This window comes from Apis laboriosa, unplaced genomic scaffold, assembly GCF_014066325.1.
Source record: "Apis laboriosa isolate Shangri-la unplaced genomic scaffold, ASM1406632v1 scaffold43_cov150, whole genome shotgun sequence".
In the NCBI taxonomy this organism is placed as follows: Eukaryota; Metazoa; Arthropoda; class Insecta; order Hymenoptera; family Apidae; genus Apis; species Apis laboriosa.
The window spans coordinates 1,916,533-1,935,012 of record NW_025223292.1 but is presented as its reverse complement, the minus strand read 5'-3'; the positions used below and the strand labels follow the sequence as shown (position 1 = coordinate 1,935,012).

The 18,480-nt window shown below is 27.5% G+C and overlaps 2 protein-coding genes across 2 annotated transcripts; both read right to left on the bottom strand.

Moving 5' to 3' along the window:
- Positions 1-281: 281 nt before the first annotated feature.
- On the bottom strand, positions 282-11,750 carry LOC122716245. The gene is made up of 9 exons (XM_043939140.1): positions 11,585-11,750; positions 9,891-10,178; positions 8,812-8,961; positions 8,472-8,622; positions 8,042-8,048; positions 4,944-4,953; positions 4,589-4,663; positions 3,524-3,755; positions 282-1,220 (listed from the first exon to the last, which is right to left on the bottom strand). The coding sequence occupies exons 1-9, from the start codon at positions 11,748-11,750 to the stop codon at positions 779-781; spliced, it is 1,521 nt and encodes a 506-aa protein (XP_043795075.1). The 3' UTR covers positions 282-778.
- A 2,943-nt stretch (positions 11,751-14,693) lies between these two features.
- On the bottom strand, positions 14,694-17,169 carry LOC122716304. Its single transcript, XM_043939237.1, has 5 exons — positions 16,889-17,169; positions 16,163-16,428; positions 15,529-15,640; positions 14,978-15,371; positions 14,694-14,843 (listed from the first exon to the last, which is right to left on the bottom strand). The coding sequence occupies exons 1-4, from the start codon at positions 16,953-16,955 to the stop codon at positions 15,076-15,078; spliced, it is 741 nt and encodes a 246-aa protein (XP_043795172.1). The 5' UTR covers positions 16,956-17,169; the 3' UTR covers positions 14,694-14,843; positions 14,978-15,075.
- Between the last annotated feature and the right edge of the window lie 1,311 nt (positions 17,170-18,480).

The following is an 18,480-nucleotide window of genomic DNA, read 5'->3' as shown; positions in this document are numbered from 1 at the left end:
AAAAAAAAAAAAGAAAAAGAAACTGACAATTCTTATTTTCAAAGTGCAAATTGAACATACATAGAAATAAAATGAATTATCATTTTTGAATATATAATAAAATTCAGATCTAAACTCTCTTATACAATAATATACAATAATATATAATATAATGCTTCGTTAAACAGCTATTAATTCAATATAAAGAAATATTTAAATACAACATTTCTAGAAAATCTTAAGTATTGTTCTTTTCCATTGCATAACATATGAATATTTGTAATGAGATCATAAAAGAAATGTTTGTTAAAAATATTTTATATTTAATGAAAATAATAACCAGTTAACAAAACATTACTACCTAATTAATAACATTAATGAAATAATTGAATTATAATTTGTTTATTTTACAAAATTTTACAAAATTACTTGAGACATATCAATCAAATTCCTAATTATTCCAAATCTCAATTGTGAACCATAAGAGAATCACAAAATGATTTTTGGAATCATAGTATTATTTCCATTAATCCAAATTCATAAAAAATCATCATTAATCATGTTTGAAAACTTGATACGATATTAATTTCATAATAAAAATAAAAAAAAGGCTTAAAAATTTTTAAAATTTACTCTCAAGATTTCGCCAGTTCATTTATCTATCAAATTTCTTTTATCATCATAGAAAAAAAAATTATTATTTTATCAAATTTCATTAATGATATTAATAATACAATCCAATCGTTCAACAAGATTTTGATCCACGTTATCTAAAATATATAAAAATATATAAAAATATCTATGATCCTGGGAAAAGTTTCTCATAAGGAAATTGCATCAGAATACTGTTCGAAATATCAGTAAATGTATTCGAGATGGCGCTCTCGATGATAGGTATTATTTCTTGGATAAAAGAGTCGAAATTACTATTGATGGCAACGTTGATAGCATCTCCAAGAACTGGATCACCACCGAAAAGATTTTCCAACTTCAAGGAGCCAGATCCAACGAAGATCTTGGTTTGAAGATCGGTCAGTTTTAAGTAATTCTGATCATCCTTTCCCTTTATCACCTCCATTTGCAATTTCACAAATGCCTTGCAATTGTTGAACTGGCCAATTATAGGTCCGCTTCCACGAATTCGTAGCAGAATTATTTGTCCATCCACATCGTATTCCCCTTTTATATTGAGTTTTGAAAAATCCAAATCGACTATGAAATTTAAAGTTTCTACGTTGCTTCTGCAAATGATTAAAGAATAAATTTTGATTAGAAGATTATTTGGAAATTTGTTTCGTTAAAGTTAATTTAATTAATCGGATCTCTTGATTGTAAAATTTTGTTTTACAACTTCTCCATGTTTAGACAAATATTGTCATAATTAATTAACCGATAATATAACATTAACCGATAACATAACATTCTGAGATCATTTTTTTTATGGTAATGATCGAGCAATATCAAAAAATATATTATATTTTTAATGGAAAATTGTTTGTAATTTTAAAAAATAATTGGTATCGAATTTCTTCGAAAGAAATTTTTCGATAACAATTCTTTGATTAATGATTCATCCGCGATTGACATTCATCGTTTCCGTTCAGATTGTTTCCGTGGGTTCCATATCTTTTTGCGATCCGCGTATCACGTTCGCCATACAAATTATTTCTAACTAGAACCGCAAGAGTTCGTGTCATGGCCATTACCTCGTGCACACGTGGAATATTAAGAGATGGATCTCTTTATTTAAACTTTTTTTTTTTTTGTCTATGAGTCACACGATCAATAAATAATTATGTATCACATTTTCAATAAATTTATGTCGTCTCGATCCTAAATTAGCAAAAGAATTAGATTAACTCAAAATCACAACGTGATATTATAATAAATGAAGTATTTGTATAATTCTTCAATGATAATCAATTTGATAAAATAGTTAATAATTTAAAAAAATAAATAGAAAAGAATAATAATTTATATAGTAACCTAGAAATTTATTTCTGAATGAAAATTAATAATTCTATTAAACAAATTGAAAGAAATTAAACAATCTTATCTCTGATATTAAAATTTCATGTTGAACTTCGAATCAATTTTCGAATTCGACATCATTTTCATGGATATCTTTAATCCATTGACTAGATTAATGTCTTCATTTTCAAGACAGGTCATTCATCGCTGTAACTCGTAACACGTGTCATTAATTTGACATAATGATGTACCCATTTCTGTTTTACACGACATATTATGTAATCTCTCTTTTTTTTTTTTTTTTTTTTTTATTTACTCAGTGTCTTTATGTATATATTTTTTCTTTTTACATCAAATAATTAGAATGACATTCATTAAAATACAACTTTATATCGAAATTAAATAATAATATTCATCGTTGAATATTGATTTGCAATTAATTTCAATAATTGAATATGGTAAATCAACTATAAGGAATAATAATGGCGAAAAAAATAAGATAATTATGCCAAGAAATTTTTGCAAATTTTATACCATCATAAATAATGATCGCGATTTATCATAATTCTAATGTATATGTATGTTTAATGTAATGGCGTTTTATTTATGGTGTTTTCCTTGAATAATTTTTTGTTACGGATAGTTAATGATCTCTTATCATCGGTTATTAATTTTTCTTATATAATTCATTACATAAAATATAAAATTCAATAATGTAATAAGGAACTAATATTATACACGATAATAGAGAATTTCATTAACCAAGAACGAAGAATATCGTTGTATCGGATATTGAAAGGAAAATCTCTGTAGAATTTCTTATTTTGATATTTAATGAGATGAAATCATTACAATAGTTTTTATCTTGACATTAATTTGATGTAAATTAATATTGGATATTTTAATAGTCAAGATTATTTTTTTTTTATTTTAAGGAAAAAGAAAAAATGAAGAATAAATTGAGAAATGAATCATTCGAGAGATTCATTCGAGCGATTAACCATTTAATCGACTTAGTTTATAATCATATTCTGCCATTTCAAATTACTGAAACAATTTTACGATCTACAGAGAAATCAAGGATGAATTAATCAAAATAATAATGATGATCGTTAGAACACAATATAACACAATATGAGCACAATATAATTTTAATTAAATTTAAACAGTTAAATTTTTCAGAATTTTGAATGAATGAAACACGGTCCTTTTAGAAGTTTTACAAATGTTATTCAATAATCAATTCATTATTTAATTTTTTGAGATAATTTAAATGTTAACAATGGAGTTAAAAACCTTAAATTTAAATTTTCTTTTAATTTTCTGCTGAATCTCGAAATTTTTAAATATATATATAAAATTATATCATTCTGAATATCAAAATTGCTTAAATTCGATAAATAAAAATTAAAAATTGAATTTAACAAAATGCTTTAAAAAATTAATACTCAAAAGGGAAATATGTAACATTGTTTCTTTAGATTCTCTGACATTTAATTTGATTTGTTTTTTGAAACTTTAAAACATTAGATTTTATGTGAAATTAATTTTTTAGCAATTTTTTTTAACTTACTTCAACTTCGTTATCGTGAAATTACTTGCTCCATATACATTGACGTTTCTCAGCTTCAATTTAATGTTTCCTCCACTCGTGGTTACCAATTCCTTCAACAAAAATGGTTCCAAGGCGGGTATATTGTATTCGGGTAATCCGCTTTTTAAGTAAGGTTTAAGATAATTCACGCTGTCCGTGATGCATTCGCTCAAATTCGGATCGTTCTTCTTGCAAACGTGAATGAAATCGGCTGTAACAAATTTTTCAAATTTATCGATTTAATAATTTTTCAAAAAAATTATAATTTGATCAAATTGAAAATATTCTTTTCATTTAATGTGTTAATAATACATTGTTAACATTTCATATTCAATTTAAAAATTGGTTATGATTATTTGATTTTTATTCTAATTGTTTGAATAAATATCTTATCTTTTATACTCTTGACAGTTTTAAGAAGAAATAACAAACTTATCATAAATTAATGTTTATAAATACTGACCAATGTTTATTTTGAAACACGTCTTTAAAAATACGTACATACGTTTCTTTGCAATTGTTGCTTGATATATAATGATGATGAAGAATTGAATTAGGTGATTTCCTTTCAATTGACGAATTGTATGATAATCAAATTAAATGTCAATCAAATGTTTAGTGGAAAAACTTGCTTAATTCGGTAAGAATATGGTAATAAAATGCAAAAAAGCAAAATGGAAAAAAAAGATCATAAATTTTAATGATTTAAAACATAACTATCTTCTATATTCTTGAAATCTTTTTGATGCAAATGTTTTCATCATTGAAATATGACATAAATATTTCAATTTCATTTTTTTTCTGTTAAAACGAATAATATAAGAAAAAAATTATTATATCTATACGTTTGATCCTTTATTTTAATTCTAAACGTTAAATTTTTCCCTCAAATAATTACAAAAATTTTTTTCTGAACCAAAACCAACAAGAATTCGAAATGTAGCAATATTAATATATATTTTCGAGATTATTGATTCTAATTAAAAACTCACTCAAGAAATAATTTAAAAAGCATAGTAAAAAAAATTGAAAAATGTCACTTACGCAAATCACGCGCAAAAACAGTGGCAAAAGTGATGACCACGATCGATCCGATTAGCGCGATCTTGTTCATCTCTCCTTCTTAGAAAATCAATATTTTCGAGATGAATAAAATATTACAATCTCTAAAAACGAACTGAACAAGATTATGAATGTCAAGAGCAAAGTAGTCATTCATATGATCAGATAGTCGGTCTAGAAGTGAATACTGTTGTGGTTAGCCCCAAGTTCTTATAGTTCCACCTTTCTCCCCCTCTCTGACCAATTCTCTTCAGTTGTTGTTCGATGATATTTGCTTTACAGCATCCAGATCACGAATTCTGAGCATGTGATCGTGTCAAGACTTGTATCGTGATACTTCTCATTGTCTGAACGTTAATATGAAACGAAAATGTCGTGATATTATCTAACTAAATGATATATCTAACTAAGGGTTGATTTTATTTACGATGAAATTTATTCGTTCGAACGTATCAGTTTCTAATATCTTAAGTTGAAAAAGTTGAAAAAGTGTGGTGAACTTTTCGCGTGTGAATTGTAATTATATAAAATTTCGACGAGCAATTTGAGATATCACTTGAAAGAATAACAATTGCCAATAAGATTATCGTGATTAATTTTCAATTCTTATAATCACAACATAAATATGTCATAAATGCCAACTCGATTATCTTTCTAATTATTTGAAATACGATAAGATTAATTTTCTTCCCTTCTCTTAGAGAAATCTCTATTGTCTAATACATTAAGTACTTCATTTTTTATTTCAATTTTGGCATATAAGCATATAAATTCAATCTTCAAATATAAAAAAAAAAAAAGATTGATCGTAGAAAATTAGCAATATTTCAAAATCTTTATGCATCGGATTAAAATTGTCAGTCAATTATATTTTAAATTTCCTTCGATCGAAAAAATAAGACAAGGAGACGATCAACCTCGAAACAAGTAAAAATCTTGTCATACAATAATAATTTATATTTACAATTGAAGTGAAAATATTTGAGCGAAATTATTATAAAGAAATTTAAGCACACGATTAATCAAGGCAGAAATGGTACTTTGACTCGTCCTTCGGCGATGTCATCGAATATTACGAGCCAATATCGTGGATCGTTTTCGTTTAATCGTCTGTTTTTTTTTTGAAAAAGAAAAGAAAGAATAAACAGGAATAAACGAGCGAGTATATAGCACACGCATAGCCGGTGGAAAGAAAATACGCATTTGGAATAATAGATGCGATGGAATCTTCGTGGTTTTCAACGCGTATGCCACTTCGAGGAATTCGCCATTTTGATTCCTCCTCGTCCGAACGTATGTACTTCCTCGATTTGTGAATGTGTGACTCTCTGATTCGACGATATCATTGATATTTAATAACAGTTTAAGATTATTTTTATCTTGGAATTTTAATTTAGGAATTAGGATTAAAAATTCGGCAAATATTTTTATCTTGACTCGTTTTTCGTATGAAGTTGATTTTTATAAAATCAATTATACAAAAACTAGGTTTTAAAAATGCCTTTTCGTCTATAATATTCAGACATCATAAGAGTCTAAGTGCGGAAATATTGTTTAAGATAAAAATGCAAATTCAAGGAATACATGTTTCGAAACATGAATTATTAATTAAGTTCTTATAAAGATCAGTAATATTATTTACATGTATTTATAATATTTTATGTATCGAAATATGATCACAAAAAAAAAAAAAAGAAAAGAAAACTAGATATATATATATATAAGAAAATTTAAAGATTTTTTTTTAAGCGATAATTCGTATATTTTACCTTCAATTTTACAAATATATATACTACCAATACTATCAACCTTTTATTATAAAATATTGTTGAGTGAAAAAATTTAATGTAAGATTAAAAATTGCCTTTTACAATATAATTTCTTTTTTGTGTTTTTAACATTTTTATTTAATGCGATACATTAACGAAGTAAATAAATAACTGTCATCTTGGAATCTCAATGTAAACTTGTATCACGGCATTGAATTGCACAAAATAAAAAAATGATTGGTATTTACTGGAATATCAATGAAATAAACTTAAGTAATGGTCGAAATCTTCGAGTTGAATAAATATAACAATTAATTATATTTCTAAATAAATGAATGTTGAAAGAAAATTTTATAATAATAATAATGATAATATAATTGTTATAATGAAATAACATTTAAGAATATGTATATTTCGTGTAATTGAAAATCAGATTTGCTATTTGTATTGATGATCGTTAGACATAAAAATTTAATGATTTAAAATTGGAAAAATTGACTGAGTTTTTAGATATTAGTTTCTTTGATATTATGGAATTTTCTATTGTCTTGAATCAATCATATTCAGTTTATATTGTGAACAGGATGCAACAAATTAAATGATTGCATGAATTATATGATCGATCATAGTTGAAGAATAATGGAGAGCAATCATCTTCATGAAATCCTCCGGAAACTTCAAAGTCGAAACAAATTAATTATCCTTCTTCTTCTTCTTCTCTTTTTTTTTTTTTTTCATCATATTTTGCTCGAATTTCGTATATGAAAAATTTTATTATGTCTATTCATTGAAATTGATAAATTGTCGAACGATAGAAAAAAAAAAAAGTATCGTTCGTTCCTCTCCGTAGAAAATATAATAAATAATCAATGTAATAATTATAATTTTGTGATAATTAAATGAATCAAAGATAAATGAAATAATATTAATCATAAGTAAAATAAAATAAAATTCTTATATAATTTTTATTATATCTTTATGAAGAATTTTTATTAAAAGATTTATATTTTTTTAAAATAGTCATTTATATGTATTATGCAAATTAATTTTTAGAGAAAAAAAAAAAGTTTATATTATATGTTTCCTTATAATGTGAGTCATACAACGGAAAGATCGATTTCAAATTTGCAAATGGTAATTACATTTCAGAAAAGATGTTTTATTTATAAATGACGTCTATATCGTACGTATATCCATATTTCTATTAACTTTATATCTTATTCTCAAATATATAATGAATATACATGTGCATAGAATGAAAATTTTATATTATATTTATCTTTAAAATAGTCATGAGTAATTTTGCTTGATTTTTTTCGAAATAATATTTCACAAAACTCGATAAGAATTAATTTTTATTTTAATACAACGATGAATTAATCTAATGAAATAAATATTCATTTATAACCATAAATACATAATAAGAAAGTATATGAGAAACGTAAACATTAAGCAAGATATGTAAAAAAATATATGTGTATAATATAAATCATGATATAAACTGAAAAAAATGAAAACTACAGAAAAAGCTACAAATCTTATCCGATATATACATTGTTTTTTTTTTTTTTTTTTTTTTTTGAGACAATCGAAAGATATCGAATGCTTGCAGCTTTCCTCCAGTTTTCATTGTTCAGTTAGTCATATAATCGATGAGTACACGAACAGTATAACTTAATATGAATATTGTTATTGATGATATTGATTCGATATTATCATTCACACTATCTCACACAAAATATACAAAATGTCTACAAAGTTTTTACATTATGATGATATATGAATAAACCAAGGGAAAATATAAATAATACCATAAAATATTTTAAGATTGAATCAATTTAACATCGATTTTTGGTAAATTGGTAAAATTATGTTTAGATATTATTATAATTTAAATATTTCATTATCAAATTTAAAACTTCCATTGCACTCAATTAATTTTTTTGCTTTTTGCATTTGGTGGAAAATCTTTTTGCAAAAAAAAAATTAACAAAATAAAAATGGGAGACATTTTAGCTATTTTGTTTCTTTAACAATTAACAAAATATTTGGTCATTCTTGCTCGTTAACCGTCATCTTGTATCAACTTTCATAACTAATCTAGAATCCAAGCATCGTATGGTACCTGAGCAAAGATCCTTTCCACGAATGTCGTCATTACTTGAACTAATTTCCTTCTTAGATCCGGTTTCATCTCCTTCAACAATTCTTGGCTGTTGGTGTTAATGAAAAGATTCAATGCTGCCACTGAAATTATTAAAGAGAAAAATTATTCGAGAAAAAAATTTGTTATTTAAATTATTGTTTAAATATTTCTCTTAATTTATTCTTTTTCTTATATTAAATTTCTCTTTCTTCGAGTTCTTTATTCCTCTTAAAAATTTTTTCTTCGTACAACACGAATTATTGATACGATACTTTTGAATAAATACTTACAAATTATAGCGTTGCTGTCGCGAACATTTTCAACACCCATCTTAATATTCTGCACACTGAAATCCATCTTAAGTTGTTGCAACCTCAAGTAACGACGATCTTGAACCAGGAATGGCTTCGCTCTGATAAATACTTTTGCTTTTACACCTTCTATAACCAAAAAAAAAAAAAAAAAAAAAAAAAATTGTTTTAAACACTCGCAATTCTATGATTAAAAATTTATTTTAATTTATTAATAGCAGAATTTATATGATACATGAGAATTGATTTATTTCGCATTGATTTATCGAGAGAATCTTTATAGACTGTTTCTTTATGGATAATAAAAACTTTGCTCGAAGCTATCATGCGAAGATCAAGATGCAGTTATGCAGAACTGGTTGCATTCTGCAAGGCGAATGCATTAGAGAGGTCAATGATACCATTCGCACTGTACATCTACAGTGTTTCTCAAGATGTAAAACACTACTATCTATAATTTTGAATTTCTTTACGTGTAAAAAAATATATATATATATATATTTATTATTGTATTGAATAAAAAATTGCAAACGTTATACTTTTGTATTACTTCACTTTTTTATTCATAATAAAATAACATAATAAAACAAATATATTTTTTTTTTTGTAGAATTTTTCTGATAATACTATTGCTCAATAAGAAAAGAGTTGAATAAATTTTTTCGACTTTAAATATTATTATTAAGTTAAACAGAGAAATCTTTAAAAGGTGCGATCATAAAAGTTAGCTGAAAAACAAATTTGCATTGCGTCGGCGGTGAAAGTTGACGATGCTCTTGACTTTTACCTTTTCACTTAGCCCGATGTTCTATCACACTGTTCGCTTATATGTTTAAAATTACTAATATATGTATACCTTTATATACACCAATTGGGACACCATTTCTAAATATTTTAATATGATATTTCATCCTCTTTTAACAATTTAATTCGTACTTCACGTTCTTCTTCTTTATAAGTCTCTTTCCATTTCAATGTTTCACGGTTTTATTGATTATAATTAAATTGAAGGATTTATTTAAGAAAAGTAAAATATCACGTTAAAAATAATTCCTCACCGTATTCGCCCCAATAATCTCCAGCTCCGCTTGCCTTGACCAAAAGCAAGGTGCCACTCGACCTGTATTTAGCGGCAGCTCTGATTTTCGGAATGCTTAGAGCTAATTGCAATTGAACCTCGTCGTCTGATAATCTGGCCCTCAAACCTGTCACCCGTAACGTGGAAACGCCTCTTGCAGTGATGTTCTTGAACTGAGCTCTATATCCATCTGGTCCCTCGCCAAGGGCAATATGAAGCTCGTCGAGGATGATGGGCTCCACCTCTGTGTATCCCAATTGCGGCAAACCTTACAAATTTCAATTTTAAAGTGAAATTATAATTCCATTTCTTTTTTCTTTTTTTCGATAATAATAATACGATTTTGATGATAACAATTTTTTACTTTGTTTATATTTTAATAAACGAATTCGAATATTCGAATATTAATCTGGTGTATTCGAATATTAATCTATTAATTAATTATCGTGTTTATTTAATTTATTTACCAAGAATATAATCGAAATTTACCAAGAATAATCGAAAGCAATAAAATAAAAAAAAAAAAAAAAAGAGAAAAGCAGTGAAATAAAAGAATGAGATTCGTAAAAATTCTGTTTAATGTTTTATTCAATCTGAATCGAGGTAAATCGAATCTATTCGATCGTGCTCTCGTGTATAGTGTTCTCGGAATGTAGGACACTGGATGGCCATTCGAATACACCGTTATAACCTGCTTCTGTGTCTTTTCTCTCTCTCTTTTTTTCTTTCTCTCTCTCTCTCTCTCTTTTCTCTTTAAACGACACCACGTGCTCCCGCAATCTGTAATTCTCCGACTTTCGACTTCCGTACTTTTCATCAAATTCCAGTTTTAGAAAATGGGACTCCCGTCAAACGTGCGATAAAACGTAGTCATCTAGTAAACGTAGTGATCTAACGGGTCTCTTGTTACGAATGCGTTGGTTCATGGAGGGGGAGGGGACGTGAAGAATTTATTCGAGTGCGCGAAATAAAATTTTTATTCGTATAATTATAACATTGTAGAATTATTTGTGAATGTGTAGAAGAACAAATATATTTTATTATTTTTCGAGAAATTAATGCAAGCTTAAATAATATTCGATTTCGATAATTTTAATTTTAAATTAAAACGATGTTGATATTTTTGTATGGTAAAAAAGATTTTAATTTTTTTTTTTTTTATCCTTTCTAGGATCGACTATACAAATCTCTTTTAATTTAAATGAGAAAAAGTAGATTTTTTTTTTCCATCACAAAGAATCCTTTGACGAAGAAATAGGACAAAAATAACAACATAGTATATTGACGATTTTGAAAAATAACTGGAACAACGCGATATACTTTACATATTCATATATTCACATCAGATAGACTAATGTAAATACTTATAAATATAAAAATCCATCTATCAAAAAAAAAAAAAAAAAAAAGAAAATGAAACGAGTACTAGCGTCTATCAACGTTTCACTACACTACGATACGATAAATTCATATAAATTCATATAAATTCATATAAATTCATATAAATTCAAAATAAATAAATAAATAAAAGAATAAAAATCTACAACGAAAATTAAATCACATCGCTCAAAGATTAAACGACAAGGCTATCCACCTTCTCCTTTATAATCGACAAATGCAAATTATATATATTAACTATATAATCCTTAACAACAAAGGCGAACAACATCTTACCGTGACGGAAGCGGTCGGTGAGTACATTGGCCGATCTAGCAAGGCAACTCTCCACGTTGTAATCGCTTTTGGAGCAAGGTTCCAAAAACTCTAATCCCCTGTATCTTCCGATCGCCTGCACGCCTAACACCAACGAACACGCGAGCACAAACGAGATACTCTTCATATTATTCCCTTCCGAGGATCGTCGCCTCCCAGTGACTTTCTTCGATAGAATTTCTCCGCGTGGAATGACCGGCCGTCAGGGATGCACCAGGCCTTATACCACCTTGACATTGCCCCCGCTATGCCTTCGAGGCTTCTACGTACGAACGACAGAGAACAGAATCCAGCGGTGGATCGGGCGATTCTCTCTGAGAGAGAGAGAGAGAGAGAGAGAGAGAGAGAGAGAGAGAGAGAGAGGGAGCTTTCCCTCCAGTTCGGATTCACTTTTGGGAGAGTATTGGATTATATAATAAATCAAGGATGATTTCTTTTGTTATCAGCAGCAGATTGAAGAAGATAATTCGAAAGGAAAGTTTCGAAGGAAAATGGATCACGAAAGATCGAAGGGTTCTTCTGTTTTCTTTTTCTTTTTTTGTGAATATGAACGATATTGAGAACGAAAGTAAGATACATTGATTGGAGGATTTGATGAGACGTTGAATGATTGCATGTTGTTGAAGAATTTAATTTTTATTCGAGGCGAGAAAATGAAATTTACCGAGTCGAAGACGTTTAATGAAGATTGATGATTCGAAACGTGATTCGTAATGATTTAATTATTTCTAATACGTTCGATAATAATTATTTCACGATATGATAAACGTATAAAATAATATATGCTATGAATGAAAATTATGTATGAAAATTAATTATGTTCGTTTATAATTAAAAAAGAAATTTGTCATCATTGTGAAATTATTTTGAAAAGAATTTGGCAAAAAAGTCATCGTTCAGAGCGACGATATCACGTCGGTAAAACAGATTCAATAGATCTGGCGGTGATTTCAATGCGCGTAGAAAGAAATTATGCGTGAATTATGATTAATATTAAAATTAAAGTAATTCTTAAAAATTACATGGTTACAATATTCATTTACGAAATATGATATTCATTAAAATTTAATATTATCGAAATAAATGTTTCTTAAAAAGAAAAGAAAAACTTCATCACATCAACATTAATTTAAACAAATCGTTTCATTTTTCCTTTCCATCTTAACTTTCCATTCGTATTTCCTCTTTTCCAAGAACAAATATAAACTCGTTCAATATTTTATATTATATATAGGTCAATGTTTATAATAATTTTTATGATTTCGAGAAAGCACAACCTTCTCGAATCCTCAACGAAACGATCTTCATAAATTTCTTCTTCTTCTTCTTCTTCTTCTTCTTCTTTCCCCTCTATTACATCAAAGTTGTCAATATGGAGCACGATACGTACACGTTAATTATTTTAGCGACTAACTTTCTCGCAGTCTTATTGTCCGCTACTTTCTTCGACAGCGTGAAAAAAACAGACAAAGACAGAAACGATTCGCGAAAAATATGCGCTATTGTTGAAGAGTTCTCGAAGAATTATCTCTCCGTTACAACGGCAAAACATCGAAAGAAAAAAGTAACTTTGAAGTATCGTTCATCGGTTGTTGATTAATTTTTTCTCGAGAATGTTATCTTCCTCTTAATTAACGATAATTTACTTTTAGATTTAATCGATCTTTTTTTTTTTAAGTTTTTTTACATTATATAGAATCATCAAGAGTCATCAGTCATCAGACTCTCTTGAGTAAATTTAACTTGAAATTTCTAAAAATCTGAAGGATCATAATACAAAGATTTTTAAATTATTTGGAAAACTATGTGCAAGAACAATTTATCTAAATTCTATAAATGCAAACTTGATTGATTTGATCTCCTTATTCGCCTAGTGTTAGTCGAGATGTATTACGATGAGCAATAAAAATTGGACGAATAAAAGATTAAACGGGCGGACGTGAACAACGGACATCAGAGAAGTGAATACGTGTTTAGCGAAGAATGTTAAGCACCGTTAATAAGCACCGTAACTCGATCACCATTGGAATTGATTATGATTGAACGTCACAAAATCATGAGTAAGACAAAATATCCATACGAATAATTCCAATTTCGAGTTAACCATTTCTCGATCGAATCATTAAATCAAAGAAAACGAAACAAATCTCGAAAAAATGAAGCCATTAAAATTTAAAAAAAGAAAGAAGAACGAAATATTCACACGAATAATTCCAATTTCGAGTTAACCATTTCTCGATCGAATCATTAAATCAGAGAAAACGAAACAAATCTCGAAGAAGTGAGGCCATTTAAAATTTAAAAAAAGAAAGAAGATCGAAATATTTATAGGAATAATTTAATTTCTGGATCATTAAATCAGAGAAACAAATCTCGAAGAAATGAGAGTTATAATTTAAAAAAGGAAAAAGAGATTTGAAAATCATTGGCGTTAAATATAATATAAAACAGGAACGTCAAAGAAATCCACGTGATGCACGAACGTATTCATTCAACGACCACGATGCGCAAGATGCTCCACTTACTCTTCAAAGAAGACAATGGCCGCCAAGATATATATTCTCGATGCGAGCACTACGTTACCTAATGTCTTCCTTTGAACGCAAATTGAACGTAGAGTCGACGTACAGCGAGAATGCGAGGTCGTAGACCGTCAGAATCTCAAGGCGAGCAGCTATCCTGACAGAAGAAGAAAGTGTTCGTAATGCTTCATTCCTCCACGAGGGGGAGGAAGGGAAGATTCGACCGATTTCCAAGAATCTTTTGAATAAATCCTTGAACGTAATTTGCCAAAGAGGTAATTAATGCATGATTGACATGATTGGCGAGAAGTGGTATCAGAGACGAAGCATGTGGAATAGTTATAGGATGCACGGTATAAGAGATAATTCCGTTTCATCCTGATTGTAATTTTATATACGGCTGAGCAATGGAACGTTTAACTCGATTGTTCTTGAGGTTACGAGAAATTCACGTGAAATGAAATATTTAAACATAGCTTGTTATCAGAGAAAGAAAGTTTTATTTTACCTTAAATTCATTGTGCAATAATATTTTCACTTATTCTTACTTTATCATTTTTCTGAGGTGATCTAAATTAATATTTATCCGCGTAGAATTGACAAAAATTGAGCAATGGTAATTTAATGATTTAACGTGGCAATTAAAATCCATATTAATTATCATTAAATCGTCGTAAAAATGTGATTTGAAGATATTCCTAAAATTAAACATCGATAAAACTATTTTTGATTAGTCTTAGAAAATTTAATTAATAATTATTTAATATTAAAAAAAAAAAATTAATATATTTTCTCTACTTTCTATGCTTTATACTTTATGATTCATACTTACATGCCAATCCTCTTCTGTTCCATTATCTCGACAGAGTCTAATTATTTTTCATGACTCGTTGTCCTCAAAGAAAATGGAAATCTTTTTAAACGAGTCTCTTAATTCGTATAAGGATATGGTTTGATAATTTTCTCGAATGGAAAATTGCGGAATGTGCCATCGAATAATTCGAAATATCCGTCAGAGATGAGTTCGTTGAGTATAGGTGTGCTTATCTTGAAGAATTGTTTCCACGTGCTGTTTATCACGGTGTCGATAAAATTCTCGATGAATTTGACGCCGAAGAACAAATTCGTGACGTGTAATCTCATGTCTCTGATCGAGTTTAACTCCACTTTCACATAAACCCTTGATCCTGGTTTCGCGATTACCGTAGTCGTTTGAACGAGATCGTCTGAAAAGACAAAATGATACTTGTGAGAATAATTGTATAATTCAATTTCTTGCGAGAAATTGGTTAAGTGTTAACTTTAATAATATCGTATATCAGACAATATAGAAATATCATTTTTTTTTTTTTTTTTTTAATTTCAATTAATAATATCACTTACAAAGCTGTAACATGAACGTTCCTCTGTTGTTTATAGTAGAATTAAACGTAGATGCTTTGAATTCGTATGCACCTTTTAACCGTTTGTCCGGGAAATTTTGTGTATACACCACCTAAAAATGGAATAATAACGATTAAGATTATTATCATTACAGATAGGTGTAATAATTTCTTTAAATAGGAATGATGTTACCAATTCGAGTAATAACACTAACAACAACAACAACAACAACAACAATAACGACAACAACAATAACAACAACAACAACAACAACAATAACGACAACAACAATAACGACAACAACAATAACAACAACAACAACAATAATAATAATGATAATGATAATGATAATAATAATAATTGTATAATAATAATGATAGTAATAATAATAATGTATGATATTATATCATTTAATTTTTTTATGAAAAAAATATAAAAGAAAATGAAAAATATTAATGATATTACGTGTGCTCGCTATTAATACGAGTAAATTTTCGATGAAACGATAAATAATTCATATTATTTCCCATAAGAGGCAATCAAAGATTGTCAATCAAGAAATTCATAAGGGGCTATTAGATTCGACAAATATTATTCCATAGACGCGAGTAAGTACTCAAGTATACATCTTCACCTTGTAGTTCTTCAAATCGCTGGTGAACTTCGTCACTTTGCTCAAATCCCATCCAACTTCCTCGATGTTGTTCATTGTAATGACAAAACCGAAATTGGGTATACCTCGTGACGTGCGCGCTTTTTTGATAAAAAATGGCTCGAAGGGGGTGTGTGCTCCGTATTTGGGAACGCCTGTCTTAAAATAAGGTCGGATCTCATTTAATGCACGTTGAATACACTGGTCGAAATTCGAGACATTTGGGTGGCAATCCTTGAAATGATCCTCTAGAAGAAAGAAGAATAATATATTGTTATTCACGAGAATAATATATTATTGTTGTTAAAAATGAAATAATGAGTTACAGTTTTTTAAAATTATCTGAAATTAATTATCAAAAAAAGATAAATCATATTTTGGATATGGAACGCGATCAAGTATAGTTTTTGAGATGTTAATAAATAAAGGGATGCAGAAAATTGCAAAAAGATTATTTACTTATTTTAATGAATTATCATAAAATAATTATCATTCCAATTACAATTTAAAGCGTAGAATATAGTAGTTTGAAAGAAAAATTAGGAATTACAATTAGAAAAAATAATTTACTTTTAATAAGATTAAACTTCGTTCTACTTATATATCACGATTAAAATATTAACAAATAACTTTAAAATTCAATAATTTTCTATACGTTGTATCGATTATTTTTTTAATCTAAGTGGAAATCAAAAAACGTTCATTTACCAAATTCTATTCCTATCGATGATGAGCACAGGAAGAGCAGCAGCGTTCCGGAAACTTTTATCGACATCTCGTCTATCGATAATGTACTTCGTCGATAATCGAACGCAGCAACAGCGTTCAGTTTTCTTCAAGGTAATCACAATTCTAGGCTAACAAAACTGTACATACGATGCTTACACTTTCACTCTCGACCATACATCTGAGAGAAGGATTAACCTGTGTTTCGGTTTTGAGCGAGAATTTACGGCCAATCTTACGTAAGCTTGCCTCGAAATATTGGGGAGATCAGCATCTAAAAAAAATATTAAGAAAAAAAATAAGATGTCACGATTGAATATCTTGGAAAGATATATATATATTTTTGCTGTTACTCTATTCCTCGTCGGACGAGAGCCAAAATTGTGTAATTTTTAATTTTATCGTATAATTATCTTAATTTTGTGAAAGTTTTTTTTAACTAATAATTTATTAATTTAATGAGTTGAGTGGATTGAATCATTACTGTGAATAGTCGAGTAATTTTTTTTTGTTTATTTTATTTTATTTTTATAGATATTTTATTGAAAAAGATAAGTGTCTTTAGAAAGAAATCTTTCTGAAGAATATATAGAGAGAAGAGAGAATGTTTTTTTTCTTTTTTAAAAAAAGATTTAATTGGAAATAGTTAATAAAGCTGTGAATTTTTAGATATATGAGTTGTGAAAAATTTTTGTGAAAAATTTGAAAGTGCAAGTGTCTTTAATTGAAACAAAGTTCAGAGAAATATAATGATCAATAATCGTGTTATAATATATATCAACACAGCTTTTAGATTTTTTTTAGAAAATACATGTGATTTATACAAAAAAAGAATTTATAAAAATAATTATATGATAATTTTATTATCATACATTTTTTTTTAAAAAAAGAAATGAATTATACATGAAAGAGATAACTATACAAAAAAATTAAAGTAAGTAAATAAATATACTACGTGTAATTATTTGTTTCTTTTCTTCGTCAATAGATGTCAATCACATGCAAATGATGTATACTGATTCATTATAAATTTATTTAAATATTTTATCCAACTTTTTCTGCTGTTTTTTTTTAAACGTTGTACATTGAAGTAAATACAATATAATAGATATTTTTTTATCTTTAATTCTAATTTTCATTGATAATTTTCATAGAATCATTTCATAACGATTATGAAATATTATGATATATAATATTAAAGAAATTTTATATATCAATGTAAAGATCACTTTCGCGACCTCTTTAGTAAGTGAAAGTTTTTTATGTAATATATTAGAATTATAGGAATAATTTTGAGTAAAATTTCGAGAAAAATTCAATTATTAATTTTATTTTTGAAAAGTAATCATTATAATACAAATTATAAGCTGATGATAAAATTCATTGTAAAATTCTATATAAAATTATGAAAATAATTTGTAAAAGATATCAATAATTCCTTATTAAAATATTATAAAATTAAATTATTTTTCAACATCAAACTTGAAATTACTTTTTGAAGATAACCATGGTTGGTTGCTTCAACACTTTCATGAATCCATACCTAAAGTTCAGTCTATTGAAAATCTGATTGC

What these genes read in the sequence shown, in the direction of transcription:
- LOC122716304 (XM_043939237.1), bottom strand. Translation starts at nt 16,955, where the DNA reads ATGTCGATAAAAGTTTCCGGAACGCTGCTGCTCTTCCTGTGCTCATCA. An exon ending in ATCGATAGGAATAGAATTTG is followed by an intron (nt 16,429 to 16,888) that starts GTAAATGAACGT and finishes TCTTTCTTCTAG; the next exon opens with AGGATCATTTCAAGGATTGC. An exon ending in AACGTTCATGTTACAGCTTT is followed by an intron (nt 15,372 to 15,528) that starts GTAAGTGATATT and finishes TTGTCTTTTCAG; the next exon opens with ACGATCTCGTTCAAACGACT.
- LOC122716245 (XM_043939140.1), bottom strand. Translation starts at nt 11,750, where the DNA reads ATGAAGAGTATCTCGTTTGTGCTCGCGTGTTCGTTGGTGTTAGGCGTG. An exon ending in CACCGACCGCTTCCGTCACG is followed by an intron (nt 10,179 to 11,584) that starts GTAAGATGTTGT and finishes GAAATTTGTAAG; the next exon opens with GTTTGCCGCAATTGGGATAC. An exon ending in TTCACGATAACGAAGTTGAA is followed by an intron (nt 1,221 to 3,523) that starts GTAAGTTAAAAA and finishes AATCATTTGCAG; the next exon opens with AAGCAACGTAGAAACTTTAA.